The 18,824-nt window shown below is 38.2% G+C and overlaps 1 protein-coding gene across 1 annotated transcript in view; it reads left to right on the forward strand.

The window, feature by feature from the left end:
* The first annotated feature begins 3,577 nt into the window (after nt 1-3,577).
* Nucleotides 3,578-18,824, forward strand: part of crtc1b (CREB regulated transcription coactivator 1b) — a 31,735-nt gene continuing 16,488 nt past the window's right edge. Inside the window, exons 1-10 of the mRNA XM_077202744.1 lie at nt 3,578-3,811; nt 5,383-5,499; nt 12,429-12,554; nt 12,646-12,707; nt 12,795-12,898; nt 13,595-13,700; nt 14,828-15,161; nt 16,275-16,487; nt 17,202-17,288; nt 18,042-18,128. Coding sequence (XP_077058859.1) covers nt 3,686-3,811; nt 5,383-5,499; nt 12,429-12,554; nt 12,646-12,707; nt 12,795-12,898; nt 13,595-13,700; nt 14,828-15,161; nt 16,275-16,487; nt 17,202-17,288; nt 18,042-18,128 — 1,362 coding nt within the window. The 5' untranslated portion in view covers nt 3,578-3,685. The remainder of the gene's footprint in view (nt 3,812-5,382; nt 5,500-12,428; nt 12,555-12,645; nt 12,708-12,794; nt 12,899-13,594; nt 13,701-14,827; nt 15,162-16,274; nt 16,488-17,201; nt 17,289-18,041; nt 18,129-18,824) is intronic.

The following is an 18,824-nucleotide window of genomic DNA, read 5'->3' on the forward strand; positions in this document are numbered from 1 at the left end:
TAGCTCCCCAGTACTTGAGCGAGCTCTTAACGCATTATAGTCCTTCACGTCTATTGCGATCTCAAAATTCCGGCCAGTTGATAATACCTAGAATATCAAAATCGACTGCTGGCGGTAGATCCTTTTCTTATTTAGCACCAAAACTTTGGAACAGTCTTCCTAACATTGTCCGGGAAGTAGAGACACTCTGCCAGTTCAAATCTAGACCAAAAACACATCTCTTTGACCTGCCATACACATAACGTATTGTAGACTTCTATAATGCAATGTTAGGCTGCATAGATTATGTCAGCCGGAACACTTCCCATAAATCCTGATGTACTTGTTACATCATAAGAAGGATGGCGTCTACGCTAATATTAGTCTCTCTGTTTATCCCGAGGTTTACCGCCATATCCGGATCTGATGAAGGACCTGCGCCTGGACACGACGACAACACAGTCCTGAATTGTCAACTAGTCTCTCCACTGTGAAGGACTCCTTCCCTTCCTTTTACCTCTGTACACATAAAACGTTGTCTGGATAATTCCGGTTCACGTGGCTACGCGGAAGCGATAACAAATTCTGTATTTTAAAATTTTCAAGGCTTGTACCTTGGAAACTATTTCATGGTTTGCGTTCTCGAGCCACCAGGCACTGTTTTGTGCAAATGAGCGGCCAGATCGCATTAAGGGTTTTCTGTTAGAACGGTGTCGTGTTAGCGGCCCCTAAGTTAATAACTAATGATCGTTGTGACGGAAGTGAATCAATCAAAACTAACTTTAGCTAGACAATAACTTTATTCTAGAGCTGCTGTAAAGCCTAAACAATATCTGTTTCTTTAATTTCCTATTATCACTGTAAAGCTGCTTTGAAACGATCTATATTGTTAAAAGCGCTATATAAATGAAGGTGACTTGACTAAGGACATAATTTTAATTTTTTGGTGAACTAACCCTTTAAGGTGTCAGAAACAGTGGGTCTCATTGACTAATAATTGTGTGGATTATTTTGTATTTGTTCGCACTTTTCATCAAAAATTTCCACCTAATTCACAACACGTGAATACTGCACACATGAATTTGTTCTTAATCTCATTCTAATGTTAGTGAATTTGGAGTATTCTAAATGAGCCGCCATGTGCAAAAGGTTAGTGGTTTGCATAAAATATGCCTAAACCATCCCATATAAGGGCTTTCAGCACAACCTTTCCTTTACAGCTTTTCGTCACTCAAGTCAAACATACTGTATGCCGCACTCTGCAGTCGCACTCACCAGATCCTCAAGCAATGCCAAGTGTGTCATTCTCAAAAGCAGTTCAAACACAATAAACACCTTTTTTACAGACCCAGATTAGACCTTTCATTAGCCTGCTGTAGGCATACATATCCGTAAATCTGTTATACACAGAAACCTCGCAGTTTAAGCTATCACACAGCTTTTCTTATTCTTTCACTATATATGATGATTATATTTAAGATGAATTCTGTTTGCATAATTATTTTACTTTTTTATTACTTTAAAGCGGTATTTATTAGTTTTATGTAATTGTATATAAAAATAGTATAATGTAATACAATATAATTAAGGTCGTTTCAAGTCACCTTTGTATTGCGCTTCAATATTGCAATACAAAATTGTTTCAAAGCAGCTTTACAGTGACAAAATAGGAAAATAACGATTAAATGATGCAAATAGAATTCAACTCTGCTGCAAAGCAGCTCTAAAAAGACAATAGTAAACAGTCATGCCGTTGAAGTCAGTTCAGTTTTGATTCATTTCAGTTCAATAATTGTGTAAAGTACATAAATTATGAAATGAGTTCAATTCAGCTAAAGCAGCTCTGCAGAAAACTACAGAGGACATGTCTGGTTCTTGTGGGCTGTGGATCTGTGCCAATGGCTGTCGTGTAGACGGGGTCTTCACAGGTGATTGTTCTATTTGTCACAGTATCTGCTGACATACAGGTCTGCGATGAGGTTGTGACTAGGTGCAGGTCCACCATCTGATCTGGATACGACCTGGATCTGGCTGAAAACGGTAACCTCAGGATAAGGACGAGATAGACTAATATTAGCATAAATGCCATTCTACTTATGATGTAACAAGTACATTTGGTGTTATGGGAAGTGTTTCTGTTTGACCTAATTTATGCAGCCTAACAATACTACTGGATTTGAATTATAGCAATGTGATAATGTGTTATGTTTATGCCAAGTTAAAGAGATTTAGTCTAGATTTAAACTAACCGAGTGTGTCTGTTTCCCGAACAAGGCTAGGAAGACTTTTAGATTTCTTAACAAGATTATAAGGGCGAACAGAGAAAGTGCTTTTTATGTACAAGTGGTTTCAGTTGTTCCTAATTTTCTTTGTAACTTAGAATACATTTTAGTATGAAAGTTTTTGGGGAATCATGATTTGTTCGTGCACAAATTTGTGCGTACGCAGCAGGCTTGGTGAATGAGACCCATTGTGCTTTCCAACAACACAAATTACATTCTGTGTATATATACAGATGGTTAATTTACCAAGGTTACAGCAGGAAAATAACTTGTCACCCTTAGCTCAGAACTCATTTACGTGCAAGATGTAAAGCTAAATATGGACAGCATCTGGCAATACTTTTGAGTAAGTTAGCTGGGTCTTAACACATGAACAAATGGACTTTTATCTTGTACTGGACTTATGCCACAGATCAGCCTTAATTTACCTGTTAAATTAGAATCATTAAAGTTCTGATTGATTATGTAAACAACAATTTCCTGGAGTTTTCAACACAAGCAGCTTTTAATCTAAAAAAAAAAACAATTTCAATATTTTTTGGGAAAAATTACGTTCTAATTTTTATGTTAATTGTTACATTTTTGTAATGTGTGGTATAGTTTGTTAAAAAACAAACAAAACAAAAAACACTGAATGTATTATATTAGTAGAACTTTTGCAGTTATCCTTTTACACAGTTTGTCTTCCATGTGTGAAATTATGTTTTTGTTTTGCTGTGTTGTGACCATTACAGTGTGGTCTAAATAAAAATACACACAAATGTGTTCTCAATTTCAGCTACTATTACAAAAATTACTTTTTTGCAAGTATAAAGTGTTCTACTTATTATGTCCTACTGTTATTGCTGTGTGCAAAACAGAACACATAGGCTCGTATGTATTTTCTATTGTAATAATCTAAAACAAACTAAATTTAGTCGGAGTTAGGGTAGCTTTATTTTGCGATATTTACCAAATAACATTAACATAAATAATAACAAAAATACTGATAATGAAACGTGAGCAAAATTAAATTACTAAATTAAAATATATATTTTAATAGCCTTAATCTCAATATAAATTTTACATTTATTTTTATTGTTTAAGTTTCCCCTAGCCGTCTCCCTATTGTGAAACAACCGTTTTATGTTTAGGCCTACATATGTTCTAAAACATGCATCATCACAAACGCATCTTATCATAAGCAAGTAGGCCTATCTTCTATCAAGACATGACAACTAGTTAATGAAAAAAATATCGGACCCAGCTAGTGAAGATCCTGGTGGGCTTGTTTGTTTGTTTGTTTGTTTGTTTTATCAATCAGGGTGCTCCTCCAGTGGACTAGCTCTGGACTCCAATGCCCACAACTCTTCCCGTGATGACGCCGCCGCAGCAGCGCACAACGCGTCTCACGCAACGCTCTGTGTTTTGGAGAAGAACGGAAGATGGCGACCTCAAACAATCCGCGAAAATTTAGCGAGAAAATCGCCCTTCACAACCAGAAACAAGCGGAGGAGACCGCGGCGTTTGAGGAGGTCATGAAAGACCTGAGCATCACGCGAGCTGCACGGGTACGTGTGTCAGTAACGGATACGTGTGTCGCGGCTAAACGCGCGCTTAGCACAGCTGCTATGTGTAGAATATAGCCTGTATATGATTTGAGAACACTTTTTTTGTCGCCCGAGAGCCGTGACAAATCGGTGCAGGACGATAATGATGTCTCAGGGTTTGAGCGTAACGGGAGGCTGATCGGATGCATGAGCTCAGAGATGCTGAGGATGCGGCCGGACAGATGTCGTACACATCTGTTTTGGCCGCTAATGGATTGTGATTGCTTTTCGGTCTTTAATTTCTAGCCTAAATAATGAAATGTCATATAGAGTAGACAGTGGATAGTTGTTATATGGGCAAGTTGTCACAAAATATGTAGGCTATATCAGTTAGCCTACTATAGGTTTTGAGTTAAAAGTCTACACGTGTGCATTGTTGCAGTTTTGTATTTGATTAAATCCAATCAGGATTTAAATATTATCATGTTTTTGTAAAGGCTGGTAAAGTAAGTAAATGTATTAAAACCATACTGGGATGCATAATTAAGATATATTCAGGGTTACTATTGTTAAATACAACTAATACAATAATAATAAAAAACATTTTCATAACTCAGCAACATTTTCAGCAACTCAACATTTTCAGCTTGTTGCCAAGGCAACATTTCGATTTTTTTTTTGTTTAACGAAGTAATAATAATAATAAAAAAACTAAAACAGATAAATAAGAATGAATAAAAACTATAGACATACAAATAAAAAAAAACTAATACAAATGACAAAAATACACAACACTATTACTAAAACTTTAAAATGAAAACATCTACTTCAAAATATTAAAATCTTTAATATTATATCAATTATACTAAAATTTAACTAGATTTGAACATATTGGGTATTTTTCATAAATGTTAGGTCAGGGAACGTTGTCACGTGTTTTATATGTTGTTATTTTAAATAATTTGTTCATTATAATTTGACCAAAACAATGGTTTGGTACGTTTTTGTATGGCACTTTTCCATTTTTATTATTGTTCCATTATGATTAATGTGAATTAATGTGATTGTTATTTGAATGACTGATTACCTAACTTATACACAAGTTGTTGAATGTGCCTTTTTACCTTTATTTGATAGGGTTTTATACATATAAAAAGTTATTCTTCTCAAATCATTGTCAATAAACGGTATGTTTTCATTGTGACAACTTGCCCTGCTATTGGTCAACAGTTAAATGAACTGTTGTTTTTTCATGAACATGTGAAATGTTCTAAACTTATTTTAGTCATCAATTTTAACTTTTGAAAATAAAGAAATATTCACTGGAGGAAAATGTCTTGCATTTAGCCCTGGCCTCTATTGAAATACAGCTTATTAGTATGTCCCTTTTGTATTGAACTTATGACATATATTAGTGTGCGTCACATAAGTTGAAACCCATATTCTGCTACTTTTTGTTAACTCTCACTGGTCTGCTTTTCCCATTATTCACTTGATAAAGTGTTTTTACTCCACAGTATATGGTTTACGTTTCATTCATGCTTTCATTTCGTCATTCACTGCTGCTTTTCACGCACTGTTATTTTGCACAGCTGCAGTTACAGAAGACCCAGTATTTGCAACTAGGCCAGACTCGAGCTCAGTGCTATGGAGGGTCACTGCCCAATGTCAATCAGATTGGAAATAGCAACACTGACCTCCCTTTTCAGGTGAGACCTTAGAAACTTCATAAGTTTGAAAATTCTGTCGTACACACATGCTGTCACTTTTTGATTGAATTTCCCTTCAGCTGATCTAATCACACAATTTTCAACATCCTAACTGGATGAAACTCATAGTGCAAGATGGGTCATTCCTCTTATGCAGTACCTTTTCAACTAACTAAGAAAAAAAAATATGCTTGTAATGTACTCTAGTTAAGCTTAGATGCTTTGAGACAATTTAACTCTAGTAATTATAGCTTGATTATTGACACAACCATATGAAATAACACGATGGACATAAGAACTAAAGTTGGTTACTCAGTGAGATATTGAGCATTAGCCTACATGAGAGTATCTTTTTCTGTATACTGGTGTGCTGTCAATCAATAAAAAAACAACTAATTAATCACACATTTTTCTGTAATCGCGATTAATCACACCTTACATTAAAGTTTTAAATATATTTTTATATTGTAATACTTTCACATTGAATCTCCAAAATAATGTTGAAACAACATAAAGATGGTATATTTTAATATTGATATTTGTTTAATGACTTCTTTTTAGTAAGCCATTATGAAGGTCAGTATCACGGATAATGATGTCTCTATAAAATAAATTTTCCCCCTCATTATTTACCCTACTTAAAAAAAAAAAAAAACTATGCATTGTTTTCATACTAATTACTGCAAATGCATTAACATTTACTGACATATCACTTGAGACTTACTGATATAAATATTATAATTAAGCTTTATTTGGAGTACTTTATTGCACAATGCACATTTCTTAATTGTATGCCAAAAATGTGTTTTTAACTCTTTACCTGCCAGCGTTTAAAAAAAATCCACCAGCGTTTTTGATCATTTTCACAAAATATTCATGACCTCCACAATATTTTTATTGTATGAATATCTGAACATGGAATATGTCAAAAGAAAGAACAGACCCTCTGCTTTTAAACAGAATAGAGTTTTATTGTTGCAGATCTGTGAGGACTCAAATGCAGAAATTAATGTTCAGGGGTTTATTTGAAAGACAGCAGACAAGACAGGATATTATGAGGGAGAGGTGAATAGTCCAAACAGTAGGCAGGGATGAGGCACAAAGACAGGCAGGCTGAGAGAGCAACCGCTGAATCCAACCCAGGATGACAAGAGACTGGAGGAGAACAGTAAGTGCCAGGTAGGATCACACAGTACAAGGGGATCGACTCTCAGGGCATAAACAATTACTGCACCGGTCTCGCTGCTCGGCTGATGGTGCAAGGGAAGCTCAGCTTGGAGGACAAACTAGGGAACACAAAAGACACAGCAAGAACAAGACACGTGAGACACAAGGTGAGACTAAAGTAAGCTCTGATAGGAACTACGGTAGACTGTCAAACAAACAATGTAGCACAGAAAGTTTATGGCACACAGAAAGTTTATAACGAACTGGCCAAAACCTGAGAACACATTAAAAGGGAGCTGAGAACAAGCGGAACAGAAGAGCACACTCAGACAAGGAACAGGTGAACAAACACAGAGAAACAAGGACCCAACAAGAAAGGGGGCAGAGAACATGAGGAACAAGTGACAACACTCAGATAAATGAGGACTCAACTAAACAAGAGGGCGTGGTACTGGGAAACAAGGAGGCAGGAACAGAGGAGCACATGGCCAACACAAACAAAGACAGAGCCATATGTTCAAGCACAACACAAACATAGAGACATGAAAAAAAGGGCAGAACCCTGACATTTATTCTAGGTTAACACATTCTTTCCAATTTAGCACAATCAAATGTACTTGCGTATATCTTTAGTTGGACCTCAGCAATATTTCCGGATAACTAAAGTGCATTTACAAAATTAGTTGTTCCAATTTAGTACTTTAAGTATATCAGTTTTCTATACCAAAAGTACAATTGCAGGGTATTTATAGTACCATAAAGTTCATATATGTAAATGTATTTGTTGTATACTTAGCATAAAATAAGTGTATTTCTAATACATTTTGGTATATTTATTTTTCACCAGGGTATAGCCATTCAACATTACAGGATAATTGAATAGGCTATAAAAAAGGCTATTGAATAGGCTTGTCTGAAGTATAAAATCATTAGTTACCCGAAAGCCAATCACATAACGTTTGGTCATGACGTGTGTTATTCGCCAGCTCAGCCGCATCGAACTTCCACTGTAAACACATGTATGATGCGAAAACGAAACCATAGAGCGAAATACCAGAGTGAACATGGCTGACCGAGTTTTGCTGCCTCCTTAACCTGATCCTCCATGAGTGCAACCAAGGGTGACACAATCACAACTATCGCCTTGCCGGGCTTTGGCCTTCCCAGTTTCTCGCTGACGATCGGTAATATTTGATAAATTAAACTTTTACCAAAACCTGTCGTAAGTAGGGCCACTACATCACCTCCATTCAAAATGTTTACCAAACATTCTTCTTGTTCGACCTTCAGTTTGGAAATGCCAGGAATATTCTCCACAATAGAGTGAATTACGAAATCGCAGGGGCGGATCTAGAAAAACATTTATGGGGTGGTGAGAGGGAGGCAGGAATTTTTTAGGGGTGGCAACATATGGCAGATGTATATACTGAATTTAATCACAGTTATCACTGTTTGATGAGAAATGGTATGTACGCACTACAAAAGGGCACAGACTGCCATTTATAAACTCATACAGACAAACTCAGTCTCATGGAATCAATGTCTTGCACTTGAGGTTTCATGTGAAACAGTTCATATTAGGAATAAGCAGGGGTTAAATTGGGATTTATTATGTGGGAGCCGGTGCTCTCCCTAGGGGGGTCCGGGGGTATGCCCCCCCCCGGGATTTAAAAAAAAAAAGATAAACCATTAAATGGCACTTTCTGGAGAATTTTGTGCAAAGAAATATACTTTGTATATTTGATGTACAATGTCATCTCATGTAATAGGAGATAGAAGTATGATAGAAATAAGGGGCATTATCACAGGAAAAACATTAAGGTAAGACACGGGTGATGAGTGGCAGATGTGTGAGAGTTTTCAAATCAAATCAGTCTCTTGCCGCTCTGACGTAATCTCGTGCTGCATTCACTGCAGTCGGACATTGGAGATTTGCGCTCGTAAATTGTCAAATTGGCCACAACTTTAAATTTTTTGCTGCCAACTGGGGTGGCAGCAGTGGTACTGGGGTTTGCCAACTGGGGTTTGCCACCTCTTGCCACCCCGGTAGATCCGCCCCTGCGCGGTCGTTTTCGATTTACCCAATCTTAAACTCGGCGCTTAGCGTCTACTTCACGGCTCTCAGACTTCCCTCTGTTCGTTGATTGGCCAGCTGTATTCAGGCCGGATGAAAACTGAGAGACATGTAGATGTCTCAGACTAAGTACAGAAGCGAAATGAAATTGAGCGGAAGTACGAAGTCTGACGTAGTCAGGCTATGTTAAAGCTACAAAAGTTACAAAAGCACAGTCAACAGCAGTGAGTGATTTTTTCTTTTTATCTCTTGTTCTTTGATTAACATTATTGACAGACAGCAGCAGGTTTATTAGGCTGTTGTCACTTTAAGAACTGATACACATGAAGTGGATCTGACACCCCGTTTTCTCACAACTTTTTACATTAATTTAATTTTTTAACTTATTTAAGACTATGGTTACAAGGATACTCTTCAAAAAGGGAATTTTTACATAATTTTGTGTTGTTTCTTTTGTCCGATCAAGTGTGAAAGAGAATTCTGCGCGCATGTTTCGGGTGTTGAAGACACTTCAAAGACAGTGCACCAGTACAGATTTGAGTTCTTTTTTGCGTATTAGCCTATCATGCTTGAATGATTTAATAGCACTTGAATGAATAATAGCCTGATCATATACTGTAGTGGAGCCAAAGGATGAAAGCTACAAAATGGATGCTGCGTTATAGTTTAATGCATTAAACTGAAAAAAATTAATAGCAAAATTAATATTTTGACATCCCTAGTATATTGTTAAACCGATTTCTGGAATTTTATCAAACAGGACGAAATAAAGTGAGACACATCCTTTGCTAATACTTGTTTTGCACCAAAATTCTGTCAAATTACTAGGATGAGGTCATTAAGACTTTTTGTTTAGTTAAAGGGATGTAACAAAAATACTGATACAAAAACAGGAAACTGATATGGAGGGAACAGAAAATATCAAATGCAAAATAGCAATGACATTTTTTCGTAACCATTTGGATTTGAGAAAGAAAAACGTCTCCGGTTACTATCGAAACCTTGGTTTCCTGAGAGGCGGGAACGAGACATTGCGTAGCAACTCTGCGGGAACTCCTCCTTTCTCCACTTTTATTGAAATCTTATGGGCTAACGCCAGCTTGGAACAGCTGGCCAATTGTTGCGAAGTATGCAAATACTGACAGACTCGTGGGCAGTATAAAATGCATGGGCGCGACAATTGCTTCAGAATCACGACTGAATGCTGCACAGCTAATCGAACAGCAAACACAGCGGCTAACGCAATGTCTCGTTCCCGCCTCTCAGGGAACCGAGGTTATGATAGTAACAGGAGACGTACCCTTTCGAGAGCAGTAACTCATTTGTAGTGCAATAAACATTGCGTAGCTATGCTGCGGGAACTGTATTAAATCCCGTCGTGAGAGTAGTGAAGATAAGCCCAGGGAAAAACGGGGCCAAGCTACACCAGCCACGGAAGAGTTCGACAGTCAGCCAATAGCCGCGCTGCTAGGAGTTCTCGCATCTGATAGGCAGAACTAGACCAATGAGACATCATCCCTGACCCTATCAAAATTTGCATATACAAACGCAATAAAAGCGTAGGCTGCAATAGACATACCTCTAGACCTCACGCCTGACGCGAGTGGTCAGCGTCCAGAGAATACCTGTGTTGAATTATCCCCAGTAGCCAAGGTGAAACGCCTGGGATAACTGTCCACGCGTCTAGAAAATGACACTTCAGTCGCATTAGTTCTATGGCCGCTGTTGCCAGTTTGTAGACTGGAGCCCTGCCCCAGCCAGGCTTGCTGCCGATTGGGCACGAGCGTTGTCGTGCACGGCGGGGGAACATTGGCACTCTCACGTTTTTCCATCGGGAGGCCATTACAGGCACAGACTGTGACTCCGCACTGATCTGGGGCAGGGCGAGTGACACAGTGTTGAATGAATGAGGAGGAAAAGGCCCTATGTGTGAAGGGATTTGTGCTCTCATTGTGGAGCTCACGGCGCTTGGGGGCGGGGCCCCCAACAAACTCTCCTCCTTTTGGATGGTACGTAGGACGAAGGCTTGGCAGCCGAGGACGGCGCTCTCTGTGGTCTGTTAAAGTACATTCCAGTTCCCACCCACTGCCTACAGCGAACATCCGGCTTAGGGCGGAGACCTGCAGCGGGCTGTTCAACCCATCTTAGGCGGGACGAGGTGCAGACGAAAAGAGAGACCTCGATGAGGGCTGGAACGAGCGATGGGGCAATATTTGTGACTCATAGCCTCAGAGAAATGCTCAGTAACTGACTCGACGGCGTCACCAAGGAGGCCAGAGGGAGTGATTGGAATTGAGTGATTTCTTTTTTCAACCAGATGAACCATGAACTTGCATGGCTTGGACTGCAAGCTGAGATCCGCGGCCAGAAACGAACGGACAGGCACAGATGCACAGTGACGGTCTCCTCGACGGCGGGCATGCACACAGAGCCGTGAGCTCCCTCCTCGTCCCTTTGGACGCGCACGCGTCCCTTTACCACGTGCTTGTGGATGTCGTGGAAGAACGGAGTCCTCCTCCTCGAAGCAGCCTGTCGGCGGCTCGACTGGAGGTACCAGACGTACTTTCTTTTTACCGGAGCATTTCGCGTCGAGTCCAGCATGTCTGCGAATAGGACCGGTGCGTGGCGACGGCAGAGGACTATGGCCCCAGGCCTCGTCGTCACCGTCCTTTCTGGGTGGGGCAGTGGGCCTTGACCCCGTAGTAGAAAAACCCTCTCAACCGCGCACCGGCAGGTCAGCACAGTGCACGCAGTGGAGTCCAAGAAGGCTGCCTCGACGTGGGCCAGGCCCAGGCAGGCGGCGCAGTACTCATAGGTGTGGATCCTGCAAAGGTTAGCCATCGGATGCAAGGAAAAGAAGGTAACTAGTCCTCAGGTGCAACTTCAGCGATGACAGCGTGAAGAAAGAGATTCTGACACGATTGTCGCGCCCATGCATTTTATACTGCCCCGTGAGCCTGTCAGTATTTGCATACTTCGCGACAATTGGCCACCTGTTCATTAGCACATAAGATTTCAACAAAAGTTATCACGCTCGAAAGGGAACTATGAAGAAATATCTGTAATGTTTCTTAATATGTTTACCATGTTTAGTGTTCATAAGCACTGAACATTTATTGTTATATTATGATAAAAGAAAAACATATTTTTGTGAAATGTTTTGTTTGAAAAGTGTATTTATTCTATACTTCTTGCCACTTGCTTTGACATTCTGATATATAGTCCAAAGACATTCGGATAACTTGTGTGTGGATTACATGTCCAAATACATTTTGGGGACACTACTTTATATATGGTGGAGACATGAGCATGCGCTGTATTGTAGGAATAACCCAGAACACCCACACCGAAAGCAAATTACCAACCAAAGATGCATATTATATTATTGTTTGTCCTAAGGAATGTCTATTTAATGAATTAGTTAAATGTAACAAAGCTGATGGAAACATGCATTTGCACAAGTGTCATTTCAAGTATAATTTTATCATTGCTATTCATTTATGATACATTAGCATAAGAATGTACAAGATGGTTCTCATTGCTCTAAGCTTTCATACTGCTAGTCCATCTTATGTGTGCAGCCTGTTTAATGCTTTTATTTGTCCCACACTGCAGCAAAAGTTCCCATACCTTTTCTAAAGAAAATGCATCTTAGAAGATCACTTAAACAAATCAGATTATTTTACAGTCGACAGTCCTAGACACCAGTCGGACGTCCCGACATCATGGCCTGGTGGACCGCGTGTATCGTGACAGGAATCGCATCGCTTCTCCACATCGTAGACCTCTCTCTGTTGACAAGCATGGACGTCAGATATCCTTTACCAAACACAGCTAGTTTTACCCGACTGTGGTGTATTTTATGTGTGTGTACATGTGTGAGACATTGTCCTTAGCCCAATTACATTGACAGCTGCCCATACAGCTCGGTATATCTGTCACCACCTCCCGACACAAGTTGGAGGAGGTAAAGCAGTTTTCCTCACAAACTATGAAACAAAACATGTTTAAAGGTCATAAATCATTGTTTCTTATGTTCCCACCTCTACTACAGGACCAACTCTGACTCAGCTCTACACCAGAGCGCTGTAAATCCAGCTCAACAGGACACTTTTGTTGGTGGATCTCAAGAATTGCAGTCAAAAGGAGTGAAAACATGTAAGAATTTGGGAGTTTTTTATTAGTTTTTTATTTGTGAAGATACTTGTGAAATGGAATTTTGATATGTTTGTAGTGCGTGAATTCAAAAATGTTGTAAAGGGTTATACAACTGTCCTGATATTAAAATTAAGACCTACCCTCATTAAAATTAAAATTAAAATTAAAAAATCTTCAGAAGAAGTTATTAAGTTTGGCCTTTTTTTAAATAAAAGTTATTTCCTGCTTTTTAATATTTAAAGTGCCCCTATTATGCTATTATAAAGGTAATATCTGACAAAGTCTGTTTTTGTACATAATGATTAAGATTATTTACACTCACATGGACAGGAAATATTTTATTACTTTTTATTTGTACTAATTCAATTTAAACATTTCTCGAAAATGTTATAAAGTTTAAACACACACACACACACACACACACACACACACACACACACACACACACACACACACACACACACACACACACACACACGCACACGTACACGCACACACACATAAATACACACACACAACCAACATGAACATGCAGAAAACATTTCTAAGAATGTATGATGTGTTTTTAAAATATTTTACTTTTCTTTATCGTGGACACTCTATTTGTCATGTGATTGTAAGATATTGTTTTTCCTCATTTACAATGACTAGTTGGAGTTCATCCTTCTCTCCAACTCCCTCTCCCTCTTTCTTCAGTGCTGTTGCTCACCCCTCCAGATACAGAGGACACTGAGTCAGAGATGGAGAAAGACGAACCCAAAGCATCTCTGCATACAGAGTCATGTGATGTTCCTGGGATTAAGTGAGTTTATCATGTATTTGCAGTGGTTGGCATAAGTGGACACAGCCATGCTAAAGTTGACTAAAAAGAGGAATAAAAAATCTTGTTTAGGAAATTGATCTTAATTTAAAAAAAAATGAGGAAAAATCCAACCTTTCAGGACACAAATTGTATGTGTGAATGAATAATATATCGTAAATAAATGTTCTTCCTTAAAATACAGGTTGCATAAGTCAGGACACCCCTATGATAAATTCCCATAGAGGCAAGCAGATTTTTATTTGTAAAGGCCAGTTATTTCATGGATCCAGGATACTATGCATCCAGATAAAGTTCCCTTGGCCTTTGGAATTAAAATAGCCCCACATCATCACATACCCTTCACCATACCTAGAGACTGGCATGGGGTACTTTCCATAAGATCATCTCTCAATGCAAATCAAACCTAATAGCTGGCTAACTGAAATAAAACCATGCCAATCTCTATCTCAATTTGAACCCTATTGGGGTGAATAATTAATATAGAAATTATATTTTGCTTCAAGAAATTATGACTGATTTTAAGCTTTTTTATGGTGAGATTATGTACATGGTAATTAAGCACATTTCCCCTCCAGATTCCTATTACTGTAACGTGAAAATAAATTATTGTAGTTTGGAAAGTATATGGATTTGAAAGTATTTTAAATGTTCTTATATAATTATTCAATGGAAATTACATTTAGATTTAAGTCAGTGTTCTTTTTAGTTGAGATATTGAGATGGTTGGCTTGGCAACTAGCTGAAAATATTATTATATTTAGATATTTTATTTTATTTCAGTATTTTAAGTTACAAAAGTTTAGTTTTAGGGTTAGGGTTAGGACAACTGTGGTTTAAATAATGATAAGAAAAATCGTAGTATTTGTTTTTGTTCTGATAAAAATTAATTATTGTATTTCAGTAATGACAATTTAATGATATTTGGGGTGGGATGAATTGTGATAAGTAAAATTAACCTAACTTTAACCTTTAACCTCTAAATGGTAAATTTAAAATAAATAGCATTTTCGTCCAGCAAAATATACAGTATATTAATATGAATATATAATTTCATGAGATTTACCATATGGAGGGTATTCACAGCACATTCTGTTTCATTTTTCCAGCATATTTCCATCTCCTGATCAAGAAATGAATAGCTCTTTGATGCCAGCTGCTCACAGCACAGGCGGCTCCTTACCTGATCTGACAAACATTCAGTTCCCTCCTCCTCTCCCCACCCCGCTGGATCTAGATGACCCAATTACCTTTCCTACGTCTAGCTCCAGTAGTACCAGCAACCTGACCACCAACCTGACACACTTGGGCATCAGTGCTGCCAGTCACGTCCCTCCCTCCACACCTGCCCAGCACACTGGCCCTGTCCCCTCACCCAATATCAGTCTACAGCAGCCAGCTCCCACACTACCTGCGGTCTCACCTCAGATACCCATCGCACAGGTAAGCCAGCCTCCCTAAACAGCGCAGTCTGTGTGTTCATTTGTAATGTGTAATTAAAGGGTTTTATTTTTATTTTTAGCAATCTATGGGGTCTCATGAAAATCTGATTCTGATCTTTTAGTATATATATGGTTTTCGACAATAAAAGCAAACAAGCAGTTGAGGTTTGCAATACAGTATTTACTATATAGCAAATCTCAACTGCTTGATTGTTTCATTGATGAAAAATGTAAACTATACACTGAAAAAAATGTTATGTTGACTTTACATAATTTTAATATGTCAAGGGGTTGCACAAAATAAATGTATCTAAATCCAGATATATTAAGTTGAGTGTACTTTTTTTCTACCTACTTTTAATTGATAGAAAAAAAATTGTTCAAAACAAGGGCAGTGAATTTGAATAAAAAATAAGTAGGATTAAATAACACATTAAAATCAGTGAAATTAACCAGATAAAAACATGTAACATTTACAAGGGGTCAGAATCATTTTTTTCAGTGTACTATTACCTGCTGATATATTAAAAGTTGGATATATAGTACATCCTACTTTACCTGCATGTAAAGCAATACTATATAACAAATCTTAACTCTGTGATGTTTATATCGTAAATAAATGTAAACTTTATCACACAGCTCTATATAGAAAATTGGATATATATTATATCCAAATTTATCCAAATACTTGCAATGCTTTCACGTAAAGTCAACTATAGCAAATATCAACTGCCTATTTTTTATTTCGTTGCAAAATGTAACTATATTATTCAGATCTCTAATTGAGATCTGAATCAATTGAGAAATCAATAAATTAATTGAGCAATTTTAAACATGAGTCTACAATTTGTCAATCAAAAAAAATCTGTGATAAAAACATATTAATTCAAAATAGCAACAGATGATATAAAAATTTAAAAAGTGCTTAATTGCATTTTCAGATTTTTCTTTATCTATTGACCTTGTATTTTTAAAAATCTTATTTGTCACACTATGGGATCATTGACAATGAACTATTAATAAATGTAAAAAAAATTTGAAGACCATTTTTTGTGCAAAATTCCTTGTTCATAACGCTAACATCTGATTGATTGACTGTATGTTGTTATCACAGCCAATCACGATGGACAGTCTTTCACTGGAGCAGCAGCTTTCTCAGTACTCACTGCTGAGTTTACTGAATGACCTGCAGAAACAGCCGCATACCCTTCCTCAGAACATTCGTCTCATACGGCTCCCTCCTCTCACTGTAAGCTCCACCAACAGCACCATCCAGACCTCTCTTGCCAGCCAATCACAGACAGCCACAAGTGGAACTGCCAACTCAGTAAGTTTTTCTTCTAGTGTATGCACTTTGCTTTAAGCCTGGTTCACACGGGACGATTTTAAAATTGTCGGCCGATTTTCCAAACCTGAGAGACCCCACACACGGCGATAAAAAATCACGGGTCTAACAGTTTTGGTCGTACGGTGTATGGTGTGCAGCCACACGGCAAAATCAACACATCACACACGAACCAATTTGACTCTCGAGCATTCCCAGGTCAGACGGAAAATCTCACAGTTTGTCTTTAACCGAATCCATCTCCGACGTCTACCGGACTTTCTGGTGCGCCATGCTGTGGGCTGTTTTGATTTTGTTTCCCTGTGCTTCCTCTGCGCCTCGTCACCTCGCTTTCTGATTGGCTACACGCCACAGTCCACAGGCTGCGTGCTCGTTTGTCCCCGAGGGACACCACACACACACGAGGAGACATCGGGCCAAAAAAATCCTACATGTTGGATATCCCCGATTTGAGATCGGAGCGGTCCCGACGTCCTTCCGAGCAGACGAGAGCAGTCTTAACACACCACACACGGCAGGAATATCTGATCAGATTATTTAACGATAATCTGAGCATCCTTAAGATTGTCGGAAGGGGTAAATCAGGGCTAAAATCGGCCTAATTATCCTGCCGTGTGAACCAGGCTTTAGATTGATATTTCAGTTATCTCAAATTCAACACATCACATGATTCTTAAACCCTTTTACTCTCAAAAGTATCGCAGTCAGACCGGCTCTTCAACCAATCAGTCACCAACATCTCCAGTGTCCAATCAGGGCTTCTCACCTGGCGGTTCACCGCAAGTAAGCATGACACCTCTAACGGTTTCATTCTTCATTTTTGATGAATTTTTTGTTGTGTTTATTGGCATCTCAGAGTGTACTCTATTGCCACAACTTTCAGTACACACACTTCCACACTGTTACAGTACATCTGTTTGTTGTTGTCATGAGGGTGCAGATAGACGAACCCAAAAGCAGACTGAATGCTCTACACACAATTTATTGAAGACAAAACAGAAAACAAAACCCACGAGGGGGCAAAACAAGACTAGAGGCAACAAGCAAGACAAAGACTAGATAATAAATAAAGACAAGATACTGACTTAAGACTAGAACAAAAGAGACAAACAGCTACACAAACTCACAATACTTTTCACGAGATTCAGACAAAGTGTTACACGCATTAGTTGACAATGTACCGACACAGGACAGCGCTAGACTGACTAGAAAATAATGACAAGACGGGGATAACAAGGGGGCGGAGTTACATAACGAGACAACACAAGCACATGGCCCAAGCAAAAGGCCATGTGCTTGTACACAAAACATGGTTCTGCCGTGATCCTGCCACAAGACTAGAGAAATCAAAGACATGATGGCAGAATCATGACAGTTGTGTTACATTTGGCTAATTTCCTTTAGATGTGATGTTAATCCATGTGTGAGTTCCTGTGTTTCTCCTCAGTATTTTGGAATATAATAAAGAATGTCTACTTCATCTTCGTGCATGCTTACCACGGCGTTATATTGTTCTTAATGGATCTTTTTTCATAGCATATTCAGGTGGTTGGGAGCATCTTTGGAGATTCATTCTATGATCAGCAACTTCCGTCCAGACAGACCAATGCCCTATCCAACCAGGTACATACATGTGCGGCATTTAAAATCACTCTTTATATTAAGATATACCATTTAAAAAATTAAAATAAAAAAAAACTCTGAAACCCTGATACCAATTGAAAATCAAGGCTGACTTCAGCTTAATAGTGAGTCATAGCTGATTCAGAGAGGAAGTGAATTGCCTGATTAATTCAGTTCATGATTTAGACCGATAATTCAGTTCAGTTCAGATCCAGACAAGCAAAACAACTAGATTAGGGCTGCTCCTTGTGATGAATCAATCAACCGATTTTTTTCACAAATTGGTCATTACATTATGGTGCGGTGCATGTTAGTTTTTGTTCAGTCAGAGCACACAAAAGAAAGAAAATATAATTTTTTCTCTAGATAGATAGATATTTTTTGCATTTTATATATATATATATATATATATATGTATATGTATATATATATATATATATATATATATATATATACTGTATATATTGGGGTTGCACAATATTAGATATACGATACATGGTAACGATGGTATATGGTATATATATATGGTAACGATATATTGCAATATCTATAGAAACCTTGAAAAAACAATGTTATCAGTCAAATTCATCTTTAGTTTGTTTATTTTGTGTTTTGCTTTATTTTTTTAGCCAATAAATAAAACCACTGCATGCAACAATTAAGACTGGCTTTCTCTGGCTTTCTTTGACTGCCTAA

This window comes from Siphateles boraxobius, unplaced genomic scaffold (assembly GCF_051911475.1).
Source record: "Siphateles boraxobius isolate OS27281-9 unplaced genomic scaffold, OSU_SipBor_1 5, whole genome shotgun sequence".
Taxonomy (NCBI): domain Eukaryota; kingdom Metazoa; phylum Chordata; class Actinopteri; order Cypriniformes; family Leuciscidae; genus Siphateles; species Siphateles boraxobius.